This window comes from Nelumbo nucifera, chromosome 8 (assembly GCF_055504915.1).
Source record: "Nelumbo nucifera cultivar China Antique chromosome 8, China Antique-T2T, whole genome shotgun sequence".
Classification (NCBI taxonomy): domain Eukaryota; kingdom Viridiplantae; phylum Streptophyta; class Magnoliopsida; order Proteales; family Nelumbonaceae; genus Nelumbo; species Nelumbo nucifera.
This window is the reverse complement of record NC_142656.1, coordinates 3568267-3592213: the sequence shown is the minus strand read 5'-3', so window position 1 is coordinate 3592213 and position 23947 is coordinate 3568267. Positions and strand designations below refer to the sequence as shown.

Genomic DNA, 23947 nt, shown 5'->3' with positions numbered 1-23947 from the left:
TCATTGAGATCAACGGCCGATACCATTTCAGGGGCGGGATCTGGGGGGAGGGGGTTTGACGAAAATGAGCGAGGAATTGCTTTTCTGGATAACCGTATGTTCTGTATACTTCACGAGTTTTGATAGAGTATTTACGGTATATAGGAATGAATGTATCATGTGCTTCACCTGTTAATTATACTCTTTTCTTTCAAACCTCGTCCTACACAGTAAAGCTAGAATACTGAAAAGAAGTGAAAGAGACGACCCCACCAAGATCTTAGCCCTACAGATCTAAGACGGTGTGCATCTGGTTGCAGGTAAGATAAAAGGAAGCAATCTGCAGTTACACACAAATATTTCTTTCTTCATTTCGCCTGGGGTCAGTCTTCAGTTGGTGGGAGTGGGACGGGAAAAAATAACGCGGCTTCTGGCTCCAGGTTCTTCCTTTCGATCCTCTCGCTCGCAAATTGCTGATAACGGAGCTCTATTTCCTTCATTAAAGCTATGATGAATACTCCAGGTCCAGGTCTCTCTCTCTCTCTCTCTCTCTCAAGTCTCAGCCTCTCTGGTCCTGGTTTATCATATCGATTTATTTATTTATTTATAAATTTCTTTCTCTGTTTTACGGACTGGAACATCTGAGCGCGTAATTTATGGGGGTTATTAAAGAGCCTGTGCACGAGTGGTAGTGTGTTGTCACTCGAGCTTTCAAACTGAAACGACTGAATCTTAGAGATTTCGAGGTCCGGTCTCCAGATGTAACAGTCATAGATGACGGACAATACCATTTTTGAAGTTCTGAATTGTTTCTTTTTTGTTATGTTTGTTTTTTTTGTTTTGTTTTGTTTTTTTTTTTTTGCAGAGATCGGATCCATTCTTTTCCTCGTTTATTTGGTTTCCGTCGAGTTTTGGTGGTTTTAAGCATGTCGGTGCTGCATTTGGTTATTTAAGCTGAGTGGAGTGGATGAGTGGACTTGGTGGTAGCAGAACCAACCGCGCAAACAAGAACAAAGAAAGCAGGATCTTCGAGGTTTGGTTTCCTCATGCAATAAATGCATGGTTGCTTCATGTTTAAGCTTTAATTCTGAATCCTGTTACTTTGTTACAGGCCCTTCCATCTATCGCGAGCTTAGACCATCGATTTAGGGGCGCAAATACAATAGGGAACAACTGGTGAGACCAAAAATGCTGACGTGCATCGCTTGTTCCAAGCAGCTTGGCGGTGGATCGCTTCACGAACCAGAGGACGACGATACCATTGGCACGCCGAGCACTAAGCAAGCTATTAAAACTCTCACCGCCCAGGTAGACCAAGCGAGGGTTCTTTTCTAGTCTCTATCTTAGCTTACTTCATTCAGCGGGACTTAGGGTTTATAACAGAACCAGAAAATTTTCAGATCAAGGACGTGGCGCTTAAGGCGTCGGGGGCATACCGACATTGCAAGCCGTGTTCGGGAGCGTCGGGGCATCATCAACACCAGAACTATGCGGAGTCCGAGTTGACCTCGGCGTCGGAGAGATATCACTGCTCTTACCGTCGGACGGGGACGTTTAGCTCGAGCTCTACACCGAGGATGTGGGGGAAAGAGATGGAAGCAAGGTTGAAGGGGCTTTCGAGCGGCGAAGGAACCCCGCCGTCGATGAGCGGACGAACCGAGTCAGTTGTGTTCATGGAAGAAACAGAGCCCAAGGAGTGGGTCGCACAGGTCGAACCAGGTGTTCTCATCACTTTCGTTTCGCTGCCTCGGGGAGGCAACGATCTCAAGCGGATCCGCTTCAGGTATTTTTCATCATAATCGTTTAACCAAAGGTTGTGATTAGTCAATGTTCACATGTTCTAAGTACCATTTTGTTGTGTACGTCTTAATTCATGTCCCTGGCTAGATTTTCATCTCATCTGAGCCTAATGGTGATCGCTGAGAAAATTCGCATCCAAAGGCGATATAATTCGATTGCTACCAAGTTGCATATATGGCGGTTGCATCGCTGTAATTTCTCTAATTTTATTATTATTTTATTTTGGGAAAGGGGGTATGTTAGAGGCTTGGAGCCTATGCTTTTTATTCTTTTTTCCCCTTGATCGTCTTGCAAACTTCAATTACAAGCCCCCCCCCCACAGCACATTATTTCTGATATTATCATCGGAAGATATGCTCAATATACGGCGAGAGTGTGCTGTGGGAAGTTTGGGGACAATCTTGTGGGGCTGATTTGGTCTCCGATTACAAAGTATATGAAACAAAAAAGCAAATAAAGAATTCTTTATTTTTAATGTGTGCGTCTGAGTCTCTCTCCCCCAAGTCAGAGTGTAGTAAATTGTAATGAACAAATTGGAGACAATCAAGCATAACACGACAGGGTATGGTTGGGTGCTGAGGCCCGTCCTTGAGTGGTTCCACATGCGAGCACAGGGAGGAATTGGTATCTCCTCCCAACCGAAAATCGTCCCAACACGTTCCAACCTAATATGAGATATTGCTGGAACGTGTTGGGACGGTTTTTGGAAGGAGGTCCAGACCCCAGTGACGGAAAATTATCATAAATTAGTTTTCCTGTACGTTAATGCAGTCTGTATCTAGGTCTCGTTCTGCTAACGAAGATCTCTTAATTTTTGGCTATAGTCTGTAGCCTTATAGGAACCCTAATGAAAATAAACTGTCTGAAAACCCAATTTGATCAGATGCTGCCGAGATGAATTACACAGGTATGGATGTAGGCCGTTTGATAAAAAGCTGTTTTATGATATACGGAGACAATAATGAAAAACAACCTTTTCAGTTTCAAATATCAACCTACCTTTTCCAATGATTCCCCACCTAACTGAAATAGAGGGGTCATGACCTAATTTAATTTCAAATATTTAGGTGTGGGTTTTGTTGCATATACTGGCAGAGAAGGTGGAGCCGATAGAAAAATTGATCCAATCAGCACCATTAACGGAAAAAGACACTGCTTTGAGTTCCGCAACTTGAAGTGGGGAACGCTTACCAAGAACCATCGTCGTTTTTAAGCATGGCTGCATTAGCATTGTAGCAATGATTTTTGTTTCTTTTGGCAGTAGCAAAGATTGTTTTGTTTTTCGTTTCCTCTTCCAAGCTACTGCAATTGTCATTTTTGTACCTGTTGTCTGTTGGCTCTGGAGGTTTACCCATATCCATAAATCTCTTGTGTTCCATTAGATTAATAAACGACAAAAAAAGCCACCTACGTTAGAAACAAACAGTTTTTTTTGACTGTGCAACTTTAAATTCTTGTTTCCTGGACCGTGGGGGTGGTGGGGGTAAAAGGAGGGGAACAAAAAAATTGATTTAGTACATGTTGACCCCGAACTTGAACTTTGTTTTTGATCAGCTGACCCAAACTTTTTAGGCTTTCCCAGTTACATCCGGTAGCCCTGTGATGCCAGTCTGTAAAGTCAAACGCTCTAGCATTTTAGTGGGGTTCCACCTGTTCAATGTGCAATTAATAGTTGTTGCATAAATGCTAGCAACCATGGAACTGATTGGAAGTAATATACAACTGCTTGCTGCACAGCTATTATCTGATTTTTTTGAGAGAAAGCTATTATCTGATTTTTTTGAGAGAAAGCTATTATCTGATTTTTTTGAGAGAAAGCTATTATCTGATTCAAGAAAATAATATCAATCCTATCAAATTTGTGAGTCCAATAAGCACATGCTTGTTTCATTAACCCTGATTTATGAACATAACATTCTTAACACCTTTATGTTTTTCTTAATTTTATATGTTGTCTACTGAGGTGCAGGCCTTGCATGCAGTGCAATTCCATGGCACTTCTTTTTGGAAAATAGGTTGTGTCAGGACTTAAAAATAATAAAAAAAAGGTTGTGTCACGCACCATATCTGTTGGGTGTAGGAAAATATCTTACTAGATCTACCAGTACATTTTCAAGTATAATAATTTTAATTCTCGCTGTATATTCTACATTTACTTGGAAAAACATTTTTTTGTAAAAGACTTAGCTATTTATTGTTTCAAGAAACTACATGGATGTGTTACTCTTTCAGAGGTTTGTTTAGATCATTGTGCGAGACGCTTCATGTTTGTGCATGCCTCATTGCCTCGACTCCAACTGAATTTCTCTTCATCTGTTTTGCAATTATGAGGAATAAATAATGAATATAGACAAGTTCTTATTAGTATGTATATCCTTTTCTTTTTCTTTTGCCCCTTCACCAGCCGGGAGATGTTCAACAAATGGCAAGCTCAGAGGTGGTGGGCTGAGAATTATGACAAAGTCATGGAGCTCTACAATGTCCAGAGGTTCAACCGACAAGATGTCCCGCTTCCAACACCCCCGAGATCCGAAGACGAGGTTAGCTCCCAACCCCTTGCTTACAATTTACAAGAGGGATTGTATTTTGGGAAACAAGGTAAAGCAATAGAACATTGCGGACCCGTTTGGGACTTGAGAGGGCTGAAGCGCAGCGGCTTCTGGCTTTCCGAGGTTGCCCTACACGAAGGCCTTTACGCCATGTTTTGTGAAAAATCCGGAGAGACCGAATCGGCTGTCAGTCATGTTAAGCAATAAGCATTTGGGCTGTCCTGTCCGCTTCAGCCTCTTTAGGTAACTTATCCGGAGCGACTCAAGGCTTCTGCTCTGAACCCGCTTAACTGAACGTTCAGGTCAGCCCTCTCGGACGGGCGATGCAAATGTAGCATATATTGGCCACTACCCTTTTTTCTCTCACCATCTGAATTTCCAGCAAAATGGTTACAACAGAGCTATCTCCATTGCAAATTGAACACACACACATATATATATATATATATATATATATATATATGATTAGGTCACCAAAGAATATCTGATTTCATTTGTTGGATGTCCAAAATGACCTTTCTCCCTTGTTCAGAGCTTGAAGATCGAATCAGCTGAGGACAGCCCAGTTACACCTCCGTTGAACAAAGAGCGCTTACCCCGCAACTTTCACCGTCCCACGGGAATGGGCTACTCATCCTCGGATTCACTTGAGCACCATCCAATGCAGTCTCGTCATTACTATGACTCGGGTGGCTTCACATCAACACCAAAACTTTCAAGCATCAGCGGACCCAAGACTGAAACATCATCAATGGATGCTTCTGTAAGGACGAGCTCGTCCAGGGAAGGTGACCGCTCTGGAGAGCTGTCTATCAGTAATGCTAGTGATCAGGAGACCGAGTGGGTTGAGCAGGATGAGCCTGGTGTTTATATTACTATAAGAGCATTGCCTGGTGGCACCAGGGAGCTGAGACGTGTCAGGTTCAGGTGAGCCATTTCTAGCATCCTCAAATCTTGATCATTTTTTTTTGGCGTATGTTAGACTGCACAAAGTCAACCATGTGGCAGCTCCAAATAGAGGCTATATATGACAGATGAAGGATGATTTTGTTGATTAACCCTTGCCAGTTAACCTACTTTGTGAAATCTGAGGATTGTCCTTACCCTGGATTTCAGATTAGGATCTCTTTGTCTGATGTTTGAATCTAATAGCATTCGCTAGTTGCTAAAGAGTTAGTCATCCAAATCCGAATCGAACTGGGGTTAAAGAATCAAAATCCTAACTCAATCCTACAGGGTAAGGCGGGTTTACTGTTTAACTCAACCTATTGGCGTCCCTATCTTGATCATTTGATAGAGCCTGCATGCATGTTATATTTACAAGCATTATAAGCTAAGCCAGGGTGTGAGTTATTAATTACTGTTCCTATTTATAAACAGAAACTTAAGAGATCAAAACATCATAACATTACTTAAAAAATATCTGCATGAACTTGATCTATCCATGAGCAATTATCTATAAGCTTTTTCCCTGTTTGTTTTGTCCCTGAGATGGAAGCCTTGTAATTTTGAAATAATAAATAACATTTCAGAAAATGCAGCTAAAAAACATTTTAGAAAATTATCATTTAGCTGGTATAGTTTTTTAGGGCTGTAAATCTATCTGGGTTGGGTCGAGTGTCCCTCCGCGAGCCTTATTTCCCGGATGAAATATAATAAAATAATCAAGTACAAGTGTATGAAAGTTCAATTGTTTATTGTGGCTTTATATTTTAATTTATTCATTAGATGGACGGATTGACTTAACTTGAGTTTGAATTGAACCGTGTATGTTGTGTGTATTGACCATTGGTGTGCTACAGCCGAGAAAGGTTTGGGGAAATGCACGCTAGGTTGTGGTGGGAAGAGAACCGAGCCAGAATACACGAACAATACCTGTAATGTAGATCTATATGCAATACACGCGAGGTTGTGGTGGAACTAGAGGTAACGCGTTACTTGGATGCAGTCTATATTCAATTTTACTGACAGTAATTTAGCGTGATCTGGTTGATATGTATTAAGGCACCATTCACCAACATCTTGAAAGACGCAAGGAATTGCTTTGCATCTGGTTTTCTTTACTCTCTTAATTATTCGTTTCGGTTGAAGATTTCTAATTGAGGGTTCTATATATATATTTTTACTTGTTTGTATTTTTCTTTTGATTGTCGAGTGGAACATACCAATTTGGTACGTGGAGTACCGTTGCCGTAGGTAATGGTGAGAGATAAGAGAGGGTTTAGATTCGGCAGGAGTGATTATAAAAAAAAAAATTGTTAATAACAGTAATAACGATAGTAATTAACTTACAATAACATATACTGCTTCGGATTCCCTTGTTCTCCTTAGTCGTTTCTGCCTATGGGCTCACGTCTTTTTTACGCAAACACCATTGTCTATGATTCCTTGAATCAAGGACTAATAATATCCAATGATATTATTCGGTGGAGTTGAAATTGCAGGAACAGAAAGCTTTCTAAATATAAAGACTATCAATTTCTTTAATCCTCAAAAACACGGTTCACACTTTACACCCACTGGACGGCGCGTATCTGACAAATATGGAGTTCGTTGAGATCCAAAAAGGCTGACAGACTTCTTTGTTCTCTGCCTTCTTTTTTAATTAAATGTGAAAAAGGCCAAATCTGATCTGAGTAAATGCAAGCGCAATCAGAAGTGTCATTCCCTAAGCACCACCTGATGTGTTGTTACGTTATGTTAGTTCGCATTGTGTTTCAGTAAGTGCATAAGGCTGCGTTTGGAAAGAGTGTAAATTCCGGTTAAGTGCATTATTGCACTCCGGTCTAAAATTGTATGTGTTTGGAAACAGTGTAAAAAGGCCTCTATTATTGATGGAAATTTGCAAACACCCGATGATTTACATTGATTTAGCGGTGGAAAATTACATCGGTTTTTTCGAAGTAAAAAATCACGCCCTATTTCATCGAAGGAAATAGAAGAGGAGTTTATGCTCTTCCACCAGCACGGCACTCTGAGATCTAAGCAACGGTTATTCTTAGATTTGAGATCTGAGGAGTTCGAAACATCCACCAACAGCCTTGAGGAGTCCGAGCATCAGCGTTTAAGTCTGCGTTGAAATCAAAACAATGAACCTCTTCTCTGTTGAAGTTTGCGTTTAAGCTGGTGAGAGAACAACGAACCTTTTCATTTCTCCATCCGATTTACTGATCAAATATTGATCTAGTGTTATTGTGTTCTTTTATTTAGTTTTTCTCTTGTTCAAAGTTCCTAACCATCATCATTTTTAGGTCCCCTTCAATGTATCTCTGAAAGTGAAAGTAAGATTTCTCCTGATTTTCAGTTTCTCAATATGATCTGTAGTTTTTACAGATTTGGAAAATTTTCTATCTTGTAGTAACATTTATAGATGTATATGTTTTTTTATCTATTCAACATTTCCCCTACATTTTGTAGTTATTATTAGATCAGATCTATAAAATATTTCATTTGTATCCCCTGCATTTTGTAGTTAAATATCGTACTTAAGTTGGGAGGCTTTGTAGTTAAATAACCCTAATTAGTTCAATTAGAGATTGTCATGACTGTTGTAAGTTGTGATGAAGGCGGATTTGGCCCTCTAGTGAAATTGTAACACCTGGCACCTCATGCAAACCAAGTGCAGCCTCTTGACAACTGGGCAGCTCAGGAAGCTCGGGCAGCTCGACAGAGCTTGCCACAGCTTGCCACTTACAGACAGCTCGGCATGGCTCGCCACAGGCAGCTCGGCAGAGCTCGCCACAGGCAGCTCGGTAGAGCTCACCACAAGCAGCTTGGCATAGCTTAGGGAGTTCAGTATAGCTAGGGGCAGGTCGGCATAAGCAGCTCGTCACGGGCAGCTGGCCACTCTACAGGCAGCCTGGCATCTTACGAAGAGCTCGACACTTACAGGTAGCTCGACACTTAGGGGCAGCTCGGCGTATCGTAGGAAGATCTCCTACTTGACAGATCCAGAGACCTGCGCCCACGTCTCTCACTAGGCGGTGCCGTGCCTACTAGTCCTGAGAGTTGTCCCTTGATTAGTAGAGCCGTACTTTGCAGCAGCCGCCTGCACCCGCCACCTCAGCTCTAGCAGTAACGGTTGTGGCAGAGAGATAGAGGTGGTTACGCTTGACTTGACAGAGGTTGTTATGCCTGATTTGACAGGACACCACTATATAAGGACTCCGACCCTCAAAGACAAGGGGGAGAGAATGAAAAAATTGAGGTAATCCCTGCTCTCTAGCTCTCTCATTCCTCTAATATCATCTTTAAGCTCTCGACAATCAGAGTGCTAACTTAGGCATCGGAGAGTCCCCGCCGGGTAAATACCCTCGGGCCCCCTGGTTCAGTTCTCGCAGGTTCATCAGCTCCCGCCGCCTACAAAGAGGAAGAAAGATGGAGTTCTCGCATGTTCCTCAACTCCCGCTGCCTACAAAGAGGAGGAAAAGATGGAGTTCTCGCGGGTCTCTCAGCTCCCGCCGCCTACAAAGGAGAGGAGATCACCTCATGCAGAGGGCAGTCGGGTTGCGCTACACCAGGGAGCTCCACCATCATTTGAGTTACAGGCCGCCTAGGAGCAGGTCAAATGACGAGTCCACCAAGGTAGTTCACCACCAGGGAGCTCGTCACCAGGTAGCTTACCACCAGGGAGCTCGTCACTAGGTAGCTCACCGCCAGGGAGCTTGTCACCAAGTAGCTCACCACCAAAGAGCTCGTCACCAGGTAACTCACCGCCAAGGAGCTCGTCACCAAGTAGCTCACCACTAGGGAGCTCATCACCAAGTAGCTCACCACCAGGAAGCTCCACCATCCTCTCTTGGGAGCAGGTCAAATGGCGAGGCACTTAACCAAAAAAAATTGGTACGTGACCAGAAACGATTACATCAAGTTGCTTAATACTTTCATTCATTTTGTCCATTGCTTCAATGAAATGTTCAAATGATTTACTCTTTGTACCATGTACTCTCTTCTTTGCCCCTGATGAATATGAACTTGTACGAGAGACATTGGTATGGCATTGACCACCATCTTCATTAATGTTTACAGTGCATGCAGCAGGAGTGGATGCACCATCATCCTCGGCATCATCGTCAACATCAAAGGAATCCCCCCCAACATTATAACCCAAACCCCCCTCTTCTTCTAGCTCAGCTCCTGTCATGGCATAATCTCCACTTGGTTGATCATTCCCGATTTCCAATTGCATCTCATCATACGTTTCCATCATTCATCCTTTCACACAATGTGCAAGAGGGTTAGCCTGCATTCAATAAACCAAATTTTCATGGTTGGGGTTTCTTGTCATTTGTAATAACAGTATTGCTAGTATAATACTCAATGCATTGGTTTAACTGCAAGTACTCCTCCCAAACTTGTGTGTCGGCTTGTATTTGGTTTCTTGCTTCATTCCATGTAAATGGGTTTTAGTGTGTGCATTCTACTTATCAAAAACCTATCAGTCATTTCCTTGCATACATGAGTGTATGCAGATGTTTTGAAGCCTTTATCTATCTTGTTGCCAAGGGAAACCTGTTCGGCCAAGAGCTCTATCATGGCCTTATCCATCGCATCATTCCATCGGATCTGCCGACTACGCTTTGCTTTTATATGACTGGACGCGATATTGATAGTGCCTTCTTTCCGGATTATCGATTTATTGGATGACCAGCAGACAAATCTCTAGTGTCCTTACCTGACACCATTCCTAGTAACCAATTTCATCCCATGAAATAAATGTAAAATGTACAATAAATCAACCTTATATTAAAGTGAAAATTATTTGCTAAAAATAATGATTATCATAACAATAAAAATTAAGATGATGACCATTTCTTACTAGTAATAAAAGCATAAAGGTGATGTTTGCCACATTAGCTATAAGTACCAATCCGAAAGTCAACTATTCAAATAATAAAATATAGATGAAGCAACATTTATTTAGAGCATTAAATCAACAATAATCGTAAAGGCATAAGTTGTAAGGGTATTGACAGGATGAGTTTTGGGAATTTCAAATCTACCTTTTCAATCTTCCATCCACATCATTCTTGCATGCCCGCTTGGACTATTGCTTCCCCAAGCCATTGGAAATTTTAAATGTAACCAATATCTTGTGAATCATGTATAGTTTTGGAAAAAATATGTTAAGTCTATTGACAGGATGAATTTTCTTTTTTTATTTTAAGAATAAGTTGTAAGGGTAGACCCACCTATGGATTCAAATCTATATTGGAATTGAATTGAGTCCTGCCTTGGAAGTATCAAGGCCTATTTTCTCTACTTGTTTCCTTTTAAAAAACATATTTCTTATTTGATCCTCTCTTACTTCTCTTTTATGTTTTTCAAAATGCTTGAATTCAATTTTTGCATATATAGATCTTGGTCTAAATTTTATCATGTTGTTATGGTTTCTTTACAACATACAAATCCATGTTTCTTTATCCTTGGATCCTTATACAGCCCACAACAGATCTGATTTCAACTGACCCCACATCTATGACACATCAATGCTTTTTGTCTCATCCATCCACACCCTCCTATTTTCATCCACACCCTTCAATGGCTTACTTTAGTTAAAACAAAATATCTAAATCTAAATAAAAAACTCCACCAGCAAAAGGCAAATGGTTAAACCATAAAACAAAAGAAAAAATGATTCCCAAACAACAAATGGACCAATCAACATTTGTAATCAACATGACAAAACAATAAACAAAGATAACAAAATCTATTAAATCAGAAGATCTCCATCTAATCAGAAACCCCACCAAAAGAAGACAGATGGTTAAACCATAAAATAGAATAAAAGGAGTAGTTGCTTAGCAAATTATGGACAGAAGTGATGGACTTGGGAGGGTTTGATATCAATGTCCTAGATGCAGTATTCAGGTATTTGGGTGGAAATGAAAGTGAGGCTAACCTATTTCTTGCTAGGCAAAAGCCGTTCCGAGAGCAGATGGTATGCAACATCTTATCAAAATTACCCGGATTTCGGAAGCATTAGACATACTTTAAGCTTTCTATAACTTCATTACAATTTGATCAACTTTCACAAACTATGGTTAATGTCATGTTTTTTGATAGCTCACAATCATGGCATATTTTGATTCTTTATTTGAACTAGACACAAATTGTTTTGTTGAATGTGAACTTAACTAGCAGATGGTTTTACATAGCTCTATATGCATAATCTCATACTTTAGTGATTACAGCATTTATGATATGGTTACATATGTTTTTTTTTTTCTTCTCTACATGGCTCTTTATTTTATGTTTTTTTTCCTTCTCTTTATGATATGGTTACATATTTTGTAGAATGAGGCTATGGCTATATAAAGAAAAGGTTTGAGTATATTATATTAATGAGGATTGGTTTTAGCTAGATCAAGAATGACTCTCTCTTGGGGGTCTATCAGTTAGCCATGCATCAACTGCCTTGCCCAGTTTAAAAGTGATATGCTGAACAAAATCATCTTTTCTATATAAGTTTGAGTCATAGGTGCACCAAATAGGTACCAATTCCAACCCCATGGAATTTTGCCCATGTTATCTCCACAAGTCCTCTTCCCATCCCAAATCTCCACAACTATTTTTGAATCCATGGTTTGCTCATCATCCATGGTAATCCACTCCCGTGCGGCCATGCCCCCTTCTTTAGATCAAGATATCATTTTCCATGCAACAAGATGGAATCTCTTCTCATCATTTAGGTCATCCCACGGAGATTCCCACCTAATCTTCAAAGTATCATTTAGTCTATATAGCTTATGATATTATGTTATTTATTCTCTAGTGTATGGAGTAAGTTCTAAAGAGGTAAAAGTTAATTTTTTTGAGAAAAGAGATGATCAAGTAGTGTTCTATCCAAAATATAGATGTCCTTTGTTGGATTGAGAAGTTGAGGAATGAATTGCTTTACATAAAAGGAAGTATCCAAAGTTAAGAATAGCACGCCCAATGAATGTCAGAATGAATGTTCTGGTGGAAAATTTACAGCTAAATCATTATATCTGTTGCTGGTAAGAAATGTGGTTGGAAGGGACAATAGAGCAGGGTATGAGGTGACCCCATTACTCTGAGGGTTGAAGCCTCTTTGTGGTTAGTTGCATTGATTGTATTAATTTTGTTATGGGTGGTTAGTTGCTAGGAAGAAGTGCTAGTTGCATTAGTTACTCTAAGGGTTGATCATAAAAATTTTGTTTGGTGAGGTAGCTTGTCTAATCTGCTCTTTGTTTAGCTAGCCCATATGCTTGGCTGTTGCAGATCATTTAACCCAACTATCGGACTTGATCATTTAACCAAACTATTGGCTGTTACAGATCATTTAGCATTTTTTTATATATTGGTATTTTTTATAGGATGTGTTTCTTGATTATTTTGGACTTGATTACAAAGTATGGAGAAATGGTAGACGACTTGATTATTTTTCTGAGGATAGTCAGAAATGGTAACATTTCTGGACTTGATTACAAGTGTCCAGAAATGGTAGACACTTGGTATCTGAGGCCTAGCCTCAAATTATTTTTCTTGCAAAATATCCCCAGTCAAATTCATGCGTCTAAGTAAATGGGGATAGCATACACGTTGTCAATTTAAATTATATAAGGAGGCTAGAATGTTTATGGACTGTACATTCTAGCCTCATGGCTAATTAAGCTATAGACACGTACTTTTATGGATTGTACATTTAATTGGTAGCATACACGTTTTCAACACCACAAGTTGTATTTTTGGCAGCATACACGTATTTTTGGCACAATGTATCTGCATCTACTATGCTTGATTATGTTTTACATCGGTGTATTCTTTCAAATGGTAGCAAAAGTACACCGTATATTTTACATCTTCGTGCCAAACATAAAAGGTGTAAATTAGACATGCAAAAACAAACCAGCTTGTAATTTTTCAAACCAGTGGAATGTAAAAATACACCCTGCAATTTTGTAGTTACATTCCTTCCAAACGCAGCCTAAAATTACTATCTGTTTGCGCTGAATTAGATTGTTGGATATGAGATACGAATAACGATGTTACAAGTAGAAAAACCATTTAATATATATTCACTTGATGGATTTGATGAAACTAGAATTTCCTCAAGACAATGCAATGATGTGCGATCTCGTGCTCTCTACTAGCGGATAGTTCGGACGTCAGATTACGTAGGTCGCCTGGTCGAGTTATAAAAAAGAAGTGATCAGAATGCCCGAGTTGCTTTATTCGGGGTGGGCATTCCGATGCTTAAATCAGCAAACAGACAATGTAATGGTGATGCTCAGATAAATCAGTCAGCCAACTAGGCACCTATATCGTCCTGGATCAGCAATTGGTGGGCCTTCTTCTAGCCCAAGTCTATGTTGTTGTTCCTTTGGAAAGGGGGATGGTTTACAAGCCACCATGCTTGCATCTCGCAATATATCAAGAGTGTACTTCTTTTGACACAGAAGGAATCCTTCACTTTTAAATACCTCAATTCCTAGAAAATAATGCAACGGTCCAAGATCTTTCATGGGAAACTAACTTTGGAGATATTGTTTGAGAGCTTGGATCTGAGTGGGATCATTACCCACAACAAGTAAATCATCAACATATGCTAGAAGCACAAGAGTATAACCATGCCCAAATGACATGAAAAGAGTATTATTTGTTGTTGGTTGTGAAAAACCTCGTTGCTTGTGAGCTTGGGCCAAGGTAATGAACCAGTTACGGGGGGCTTGCTTGAGTCCATAGATGGATTTGTTTAGGCAACATACTAGTTGATCATTGGATGATATAAGCCCTAGAAGTGGCAACATATATATATATATATATATATATATATATATATCTTCATGGAATTCCCCATGTAAAAATGCATTGTTGACATCCATTTAATGTGCTTCCCATTTATGAGCTGCAACTAATGCTAAGAGGCATCGTACTGTCACAAGCTTAGCAACTGGAGCATATGCCTCATTATAGTCAACTCCTTCAGTTTGAGTGTAACATTTGGCTATAAAGCGTGTTTTATGCCTCTCAATGGACCCATTTGGTTAAAACAGGGTCTTGTAGACCCATTTACAACCAATAGCCTGTTTATTGGGTGACAGCATGGTAGGTGTCCATGTGTTATTGGTATGAAGGGCATTGAGTTCATCTTGCAAGGCTTGTTGCCAACAGGTATGTTTTTGGGCTTGTGAATAAGTCATGGGCTCACAAGGAATGTTGGTGGCTGCCAAAGAACAATTGGGCAAAGGGTACCGAATGGTAGGGCATACGTAATGATTTAAGTGAACTGGGGCCCGTCTGGTCCTGGTGGGCTGATGGGTTAGGAGAAATGGATGGTGTGGGTGTTTGTATAGGAGAGAGTTTAGGACCATTATTTGGAACTGGACCTGTTGTTTGGTCAATGGTTGATGGAACCGGGTTCAATATTGAGTTGGGAGTTGAAGTGGTTGTAGGTTCTAATGATGGCTCAATGGAATTTCGAACTTGTTCAATGATAGGAAAGCGAATAACAGGGCTTGTATTGGGTTTGCAATCTTCAAGTACAATATTATCATTGTAAGGGAATTGTTCCTCAAAGAAAACCACATATCGAGAGACAAGGAACTGATGATTATCCAAGCTGTACAATATGTAACCTTTCTGTCCATGTAGATAGCCCACAAACATGCATCTTGTGGACCTTGGAGCAAATTTATCTCTGCCTCGTACTAGAGTTCAAGCATAACATAGGCACCCGAACACCTTCAAATTATCGTAATTGGGTGTCTGTTGGAAGAGTATTTCATAAGGTGTCTTGGCTGGCAGCACTAGAGACGACAAGTAATTTATTATGTGTGCAGCTATAAGTATGCACTCTCCCCAAAATTTAAGTGGATGGTGTGCTTTGAATCTGAGTGTGTGTGTAATTGGGTGTCTGTTGAGCAAGTACACCCATGTTGCTCGAGATAAGTCATCAACTATGGTTAGAAAATAGTGTGCACCGCTATGAGGAGTGTGGTAACCACCCCAAATGTCATAGTGTACTATCTCAAACAAAGACGTAGTATTACTATTGCTGACAAGGAAAGGAAGCCTCGTTTGTTTGGCTTTAAAACAAATGTCACAGCATTTATTTGATGGTGAAATGATGTACGTCCCATGGATTTGAGAAAACTTGGAGTAGGAAGTATGTCCAAGTCTTGAATGCCACAATTGGGATCTGACAGAGGTGGAAGAATGAAAAACTACAAGTGTTGTAGATGGCACATGAAAATGGTACAGACCATCACACATGATACCCACTCCAATCAACTTCCTGGTTACTAGGTCTTGTGTAATGCAGAATGTAGGAAAGAAGACAATAGCACAGCTCAATCGTGATGTTAGTTTGCTGACTAAAATTAAATTGCACTTGAAGTCAGGTATGTGTAGGACATTATTTAAGGTTAAATTAGGGGTCAAAGGTACTTCAAGCGTTGATGCAACAGATAGAACTTCACTGTTGGGTAACAAGATTAGTTTATGGCACTCATGTGATTCAACTTGATATTTCTCTTTAGCAAGTCATGTGGTTCGAGGCTCCACTTTCCAAGAGCCAGGACTCAGTATGAATGCTTTGAGATGAATTGGATGTGTTACTTACAAAGTTTGCAGCAGTTACAACTGTTGACAGGGATTCACCATCGAGCAAATTGACTAGTTGTTGATATTGTTCAATGGTTAGTACGGGAATTGGAGAGTTCTCTTCATATTAAGTCATTGAAACTTGATTTGAGGTTGATAATTGTTTCTTGGATTTTCCAGACTTAATCTTGGTTTCCCAGTCTGGAGGATATCCGACAAGTTCATAGTACCTCGATTTGATCCTAATTTCTTACAATGATCGCAGCGTGGATGAGGTTTATCCTTTTATTACTGTGAGGACTTAGATCATGGTCCATTTGCAAAGAAAGCCACACTCTCAATGCTTGATGTTCAATGATTACTCAGGAAAATATGTTTTTCCTCTTGCGTAATGAGTGCATACAACTTATTAACAGCTGGCAAAGGTTCCATGGTCAGAATACTTGACCTTATGGTACTGAATTGGTCATTTAGACCACGAAGGAAATGATATACTCGTTCTTTCTCTCTTTCATTCAAAAAATCCTTTGCTGCTCCACCACAAATGAGCAAGTTAGAGTATCAGCATATACGGAGATTGCATCCCACAAGCTCTTGAGTTTTGTGTAGTATACTACAACAGATAGATTTTCTTAACGAAGAAGGGGTATATCTCGTTTCAACTCAAAGACTCGGGGAGCATTTCCTTGAGAATACCAATATTCTAAATCTTTTCAGATATCTTGGGCTAACTCTGCATAAGCTACACTTTCATGTAGATCTCTTGCTAGTGCATTAAAAATCCAAGAAATTACCATAGAATTGCACTTGGACCATTTTGGGATCGATCCATCAACAAATCCCATTTTGTGTTTAACATTAAGAGCATTCATCATCGCACACCTCCATGTTGGTCAGTGGACAACAACATTTTTGAACAATCGTTGACCCAGACGGTCAGACCGTTCGGCCCGAAAATCGTTCAAGCAACCGGTTCCGTTTTACCCCTAACTCGTTCCTGGGTCAAAAACCGTTGACTTTGTCAGAAAACCATTAACTCGGACAGTCGAATCGTCGGCTTGTTTGACCCAGACAGTGGTTCTGGCCCAAGAACTCTCTTCTTCGTCAGAAAACATACAAACTCAGATCTAAGTTCGGGTCTCAGTTGTCTCAGATCTGAATTTGTGTCTCGGTTGTCTCAAACCTGAGTTCGTGTCTCAGATCTGAGGAAGAAGAAGATGAAAAAGATCTGAGAACTCAGATCTGTGTATGTTGTCATTGCCTCACCGTTGCCATTATCATCGCCAATGAGCGTCGAACCACCTTCCTCTTCCTTCTTCTTCCCTCCTTCCTTTCCTTTCTCTTCTTTTCTTTTTTCCTTTCTCCTTTATTTCTTTATTTTTTCTTTCTTAACTGTTAACATCTCCTCTCCTTTCTCAAATCTCATAACTCATATAAAATAGTTGCCCTAATATGCAAACCGTCTGAACCGTTTAACCTGGACGGTTGAACCGCTGACCCGAAAACCAGTAGATAGAATGGTTCCATTTCTGAATCGTTTTTAAAACCTTGGTCTCTAACAAGCAAATTTGCTCCCACGCTTGAATTGGAGTATGATCCGTCAAAATTAAGTTTCACCCAAGTAACTAGTGACTTCACTAATCTATCAACAACAAATCTCAAGAGGACGAGGGGTGGAAGATAATCTATCCTGAGTCATGACTGAGGGAATCGCTCAGCTCTCCTACCCCTTCCAACTGAATTTGTCAATCGAAGTTCTAGTACATCATATATAAATACAGCCATCAACCACTTAACCATGGTGTGATTCCACGCGTAACCCTAGAAGTAAGGGAGCCTAAAACTGAATCGATTCTTATGTTAACAAAAAATTGTACAATATAGGTATGATCATTAATGATATTTAACAAGAAATATTATTTTTATTGTTAGTTAAAATTATATAGTATACACATTTGAATGCATGGGAAGACTCGTTGCCCCACATTGTTTGGGAAAGGGAGTTGAGTTTGAGTATATATATAGACTTGCTCTCTCTTTTGGTAGGGACCCATAGTAGGAAAGCACTATATATAGATGTTCATATACATGTGAGGGGACGGGGCGGTGCACGTGTACGTGTATGTGTATATGCACGCTACACTGAATCATTTTGGTTTTGACCGGTTTAAATAGTTTGACTTTTGAATTTCAAAATTTATTTTTAAACGTTTTCTTTTTCTATTTTCTGTCTCCTCTTCTTTGTGTCTCTTCAAATAGGTGCATTGTTCTGAAGAGACATTTCTCTGAAAGGACACTTCTTTGTGGTGGTTTGCGGAGGTTTGGTAAACGAGTGCACGCCTACCAGTGGCCTGTGGGCTGTTTTATCTTGGCGACCGATTTGCAATCACCCGGTTGCACCATAGGGAGCAAATACGGGTTTAAGGAGAGTGACAAAGTGGCACGACTCAACCCTCCTTCTCTCTACAATTTCTTTGATTCACAGTTCTATAACACTACAGTTTTGCATTGCAAGTTCTTGGTTTGGAAAGCGATTACCGATAAATTCCATTCTGCCTTCTTTATTATTTTCCAACACTTGTTGATTATCCCATCAAATCAAATTCGTGTAGGACAGACAAAACCTAATTGACTACAAATCAAATTTCATGTAGAGAGATTTTTAGTCGAGTTAAAATGTTTTTGCCTCTGGGTCATAGGTCATCCGTTCAATAGTCTGAATTGAATGGGTCAAATTGTGTTACATGAATAATATATAAATTCATACATACATACATACATATATACATATATATATATAATGTGTAATTATATCGTACATGTAATATATGTATTATTTTATATTTACTTTATGTTTTTTATTTTTTATTTATAAAAATATTATAATCTATAATTTGAGGCCAAAAGGAGGTTTTTAGCAAAAAATAACGAGCAAGGCACCTTGAAATAGAGACATTGGAGTGCAAAAAACATTTAGGCTATGTTTTGTTTGAAGGTAAAGGTAGGGAAAGGAAGGGAAAGACAATAAAACATATACAAGGTTTGTAAAGATTTCCATACCTTTTCCTTCATTTCCCTACCTTTTCCTTCAAACCAAACACAGCCTTTGTGTTCAACCTATCAATTAATCACCAAGTCAAACGGGTAAACAATTAATCCAACCGTGGATTACGTGGTTTTTGTCAAAGTCAATGATTTTTTACTATTCTCTGAGTTTGACTGTTCAAACAATTCAACCAATGGGATCAAACTGTGGTTTAAAAACAAGGGTTTCTAAGGGGTAATTTTTTGCCTTGAATATCAATAAAAAGTAATATTTTTATAAAATAACTAAAATAAGAGAACTTTTTAAAAAAATATATCAAAAAAGGGCAGTGGCACTGTTCATTGTCTTCCTCAGCCTTCTTTGTATTCATGCCAGTCATTTTAACGGATCAACAGTCCCGACAGTCCATCCCGCGTGCTGGAGGTTCCAGAAGTCGGAAATATGATGGGCTCTATGCGAGACAGGTTCTTCCAGAAGAAGAAGTAGAGCAGCTCCTTGGAAGGGCTGGCAAAAGGATCTCCGGTGAAGCCAGGTTCGCCAGTGGAGTTTTGTTGCAGGGAATGAAGCCAACGCGGGATGCTCTACTTCTAGCTCTCGGGGCCCCAACATTAGTCACCGTTCTCTTGTATGTCAGCATAATGTTCTGGGCACCATTGTCAAAAAGCAGAGCGAATGACGGGTAGTTCAAGTCGTCTGGCTGAAGAACTTGATTAGTAGGAGGACAAGTGAAACTCCACCGAGCTAAATCTGAAGAGGAAGAAGAACCAGCAGCAACGTCTCTGATTGGAGTAAATTTGTTGTTTAGCATATAAGTTGTTGTCATTAGAGCTGATTTGATCGCTGAGGGAGACCAATCTCTGTGTACAGGAGGGCAGCCAGGCCACTCACATGTGGACATGACATGGATGTCCCTAAGATTATCTTGAATTCAACACTTCCTTTATCACTCTTCAGCTGAGTCGGGCTCACTGTAGGAGGCCAGGCAGCCAATATATTCAGCCCTGGTGCCATAACATCTGGCTTGATCACATCAGGTGCGATTGGGTTGGGTCCTTTTGCCAGTCCTTCCAAGGAGCTGCTCTATTTCTTCTGCTCGAAGAACCAGTCTCGCATAGAGCCCACCGTATTTCCGACTTTTCGAACCTCCGGCACGCGGGATGGACTGTCGGGACCCATTGACCCGTTGAAATGGATGGCATGAATACGAAGGAAGGAAGAGGAAGACGATGAACAATGCCACTGCCCTTTTTTGATAATTTTTTAAAAAAATTATTTTATTTTAATTATTTTATAAAAATATTATTTTTTATTGATATTCAGAGCAAAAAGTTGTTATTATCTACTTTACCTCCATCAATTGGATGGGACAAACCGGCAGAAATGTTATACATAAGTGTCAAGTATTTTGATTTTAAGGATTTTTAAACTGTTCATTCCATTCCCAAAATTTGTAACTCCACCGTACAGGTGGGATAAGTGACAGTTCGAAATTGATGTCAATTTATGAGTGAAACTGGAATTGTTGTAAATCTGCGGTTCAAATCAGAATTCTGAGTAGGGTACAATTTAAAAATGTCATGATTTTAAAGCCCAAAATTTCAAGACTTATATCATTAGAAGTGTATGAGTTTCAGATTATGATGGTTATAAAATTAAGTTTTACCAAATGCTTAAACAAATACGTTTTAGCTAAATTTTGTTTTCTACAGTACAAAGCTCAAAAGGCAAAAATTAATCAAAAACAGCTTTAATTAGTTATCAAAAATAGACCAGCTTCATGTGAGTCGTATTACGGAACTTGGGTGTCAAAGGCAAAATTTAATTGGCTAATATAATTTTATGATGGCATCCTTTCAAATGATCATGACTCATGAGAAAATGTGGAGGTGACCTTGGGAAAGTGATGTTTTTGTCCACTATATAACTGCATCACTTAAATTAGTCATGTGGGTATTGGTATCAAATTATAGTTCCAGATTTTGTTATATCATTTTTTACAACACTCCAATTAGATACTTTAGATTTCTGATATTTTGTTCATCTATTGCAATTATGGGTTATTAAAATTCTGGGTTTGGGATTGGGTTTTGTGTTTAGGTTCGGATTGGGTTTAGGTTCATACCAAGCCTATAAATTTTAGGGCCGGGTTTGAGCTTAATATTTCAAGTCCAGCCCAGGCCCGATTTGTCCGCATATATTTAAACTTATACTTTTTGTGTATAATGTATATATATGTATACATGTTATTTTATATTATATTGTATATTTTATATATAAATATTATAACATTACATGTATAATTTATATTATATATAATATTTTATATTATATACTACATAAAACAAAATATTATAGATATATAATTTAATATGTATATTATAAAAGACATTGGCCCGGAATTAGGCCCGGCCTAGTCTAGGCCTGTATAGACCTCGGCTAGGACTTATGTTACAGGTCCTGAACCTCGGGCCCGGGCCTAAACTATAATCCTTATCATAAGTACAAAGCCCGGCCCAACCCATGATCATGATCGCCCCTAACTGCAAGATGGCAGACCGGACCATTGCGGATTATATGTTTTATCGCCTCATATGGTTAAGTTCATAAAGTGCATTTTTAGTATTAATATGCATCGTTATGAAAGCTACTTTTTCGTCTATCTAGCTAGTACAATGGATTAATTATCGTGGAAAATGTTCTATCATTAGCTTTTTTATTAGGTAAGAAAGTTATAGAAGCCATGCATATAATGATATAATTATTATAATATATATGAGTTTACATTGGCGCCCCATAGGCATTTCACATACATATCTTGAGATCAGATCTGTTCCTCACACCAACTGAATTTGTGCATCTCAACCCGATAAGAGTATGGAGGGGTTTTGAGAAATGGGGAGGGGGCATTACCTGATATTGGTCCCTGCCATCCAAGGTCTTGGACTCTTGGGAGGTGTAGACTGGATAAGGACCCACATTAGACTTCATTAAAGATGCATAAATTACAGTTTTAGGCCCCGTTTATATGGGTGCAAATGGATATGATCCGATCCCAGATCTAATTTTATTTGGTTGAATTCGCATTAATCTTGTTCGGATTTTTGGATCATATTCAGATCACCCCTTTATCTGTTTGAGAAATATATATTATATATTTATAAATATAAATATAATATATATATATGCTATTTATTTATTTTATTTTTATTTTATTTAATTTAATATATTTTATTTTTCTTTTAATAATTTATTATTTTTTAAAGAAAACAAGTCAGATAGGATTATCAGATCTGAATATCCGATTTACCAACAAGATTTGAATTCAAATTGAGTCCTATTTGATCTGAAGGATCGGATCAGATTTGACATGAATAGTGTCAGATTGGATTTGAATATACATTTATTCAAATCCGATCTGAGGTAAATTTTCTTGGGTAACACTTATTCATATCCATAAAAAAAAAAAAAAAAAAAAAAAAAAAAAAAAAAAAAAATTAATAAGGACAAACTTATCCCATCATGTTTTATAAATGTTTTCCCCAACTTTCCCATGTGAAAAATGGGTAAATTGTACATGGATAAATGAAGCTCTCTTTACCGTGGGATATAGTACCTAACTCAAAAAGAACACTTTAAAGTTGGTCAATGGAAAAGAGATACCTATTCACCAAATTTACCCTGTTTATACAAGACCTCAATATGAGATCAGTTGGTAATTTGTCAAAATTTGAATGGGCCTGGCTAAAGGGCTGATCTTGAAACAGTGTAAAAAGTTATCTTGGCTCAACTTATATTGTGCTCCTAGCCGAACCCAATAACTATGTTATGGGCTTATGGGTTGTGCAACCAATAGTAATGCCCCGAGCTAGAATATGTATGCAAAGTGGGAGATTGAGGCGGTGTTTGGCATCGATGTCGCTTTTTAAGTCACATAGCACCACATTAGAAAAGGAGGTGTTTCAGAAAATAACTTCTCATTTGGTATTGTTTTTCTATAAAAAGTGTTGCTCCAGAGCATATTCATTGTTTTCTCAAAAAAGTGTGGTATGAAGAAACGCCAAATTCAATATTTTCTAAAAAAAACAGCCCATTATTATCAACGGTGCAATGATGTGACATCATATTGAATGTTGGATAATATATACCAATGCTAAAAATGATTCTACAGCATTGGTACCAAACAAAACAGTGCTGCTTTCCCAGAAAACACCCTATGTGGTAGCATTGTTTCCAAATAAAAAATAAACACCATTTTCTTAGAATTGTATTCCCAACACCGATGCCAAACACCTACTCAGTGGTTCTGGCTATATGCACTTTATTGGCTGACATGCACCCAGGGTTGTTATTGGTTGCACAGCTAATTCTTTTTCTTTTTATCCCTGAGAAAAATTGCACAGCTAATTCAGAATCTATGAATGTACACAGAACATATATATCATCATATATCTATCACAGACTACATAAATATGCAGCATTACCAATCATCAATTCTAACCTGTCTAATCTATGTAACCACAGGCCTACATGATCTCACTTTGTTTCATCTTTGAGTATACTATGCCATTCAGGCTTCAGCTATTAAAAGGGGCTTTGGTTCCACAGTTACGTTAATTCTCTATATAGATCAACCATTAATAATAATAATAATAATAAAAGAGCATGTTCGATTCCCTATCTATACAGGGGCTGTTTTGCAGGTCGTTTTTAGGTAGATATTTCAATAATTCAAGTAGATGAGAAGATGAATTTAACTTTTGGGGTTTTGTCTTTAAGGTTGTGTTTGGTTGTAATGTAAACAAATTTGTATTGATGTAAAATTATGACAGTATAAATGATTTTAGTATAAATTCTGACTTTTTTTTATTACGAATTTTAGTTTATTTTATTTGATTGCAATATAAATAAAGTAAATTAAGATATGAAGCAGAATAAAATAAAACTCAAAACAAAAATTTGTATTTTTTTCCTTTACATTCCCATGCATTTGTACTAGTGCAAATAA

At 38.7% G+C, this 23947-nt stretch overlaps 1 protein-coding gene across 3 annotated transcripts; it reads left to right on the top strand.

Moving 5' to 3' along the window:
• Nucleotides 1-338: 338 nt before the first annotated feature.
• On the top strand, nt 339-6424 carry LOC104600612 (protein Brevis radix-like 4). 3 transcript variants are annotated; one of them, XM_010263666.3, is made up of 7 exons: nt 339-502; nt 845-1012; nt 1091-1287; nt 1380-1762; nt 4184-4319; nt 4861-5255; nt 6131-6424. In XM_010263666.3, exons 3-7 carry the CDS (start codon nt 1168-1170, stop codon nt 6207-6209), a joined length of 1113 nt encoding a protein of 370 aa, XP_010261968.1. In that variant the 5' UTR covers nt 339-502; nt 845-1012; nt 1091-1167; the 3' UTR covers nt 6210-6424. The 3 variants fall into 3 exon arrangements, with proteins under 3 accessions (XP_010261968.1, XP_010261967.1, XP_010261969.1); XM_010263665.3 differs by having other exon boundaries at nt 341-508; XM_010263667.3 differs by having other exon boundaries at nt 346-725.
• Nucleotides 6425-23947: the final 17523 nt, after the last annotated feature.

Excerpts from the sequence above, each read along its gene's own strand:
- LOC104600612 (XM_010263666.3), top strand. The coding sequence starts at position 1,168 with ATGCTGACGTGCATCGCTTGTTCCAAGCAGCTTGGCGGTGGATCGCTT. Across the intron at positions 4,320-4,860 it reads CCCCGAGATCCGAAGACGAG|AGCTTGAAGATCGAATCAGC; the intron begins GTTAGCTCCCAA and ends TCCCTTGTTCAG. Across the intron at positions 5,256-6,130 it reads CTGAGACGTGTCAGGTTCAG|CCGAGAAAGGTTTGGGGAAA; the intron begins GTGAGCCATTTC and ends GGTGTGCTACAG.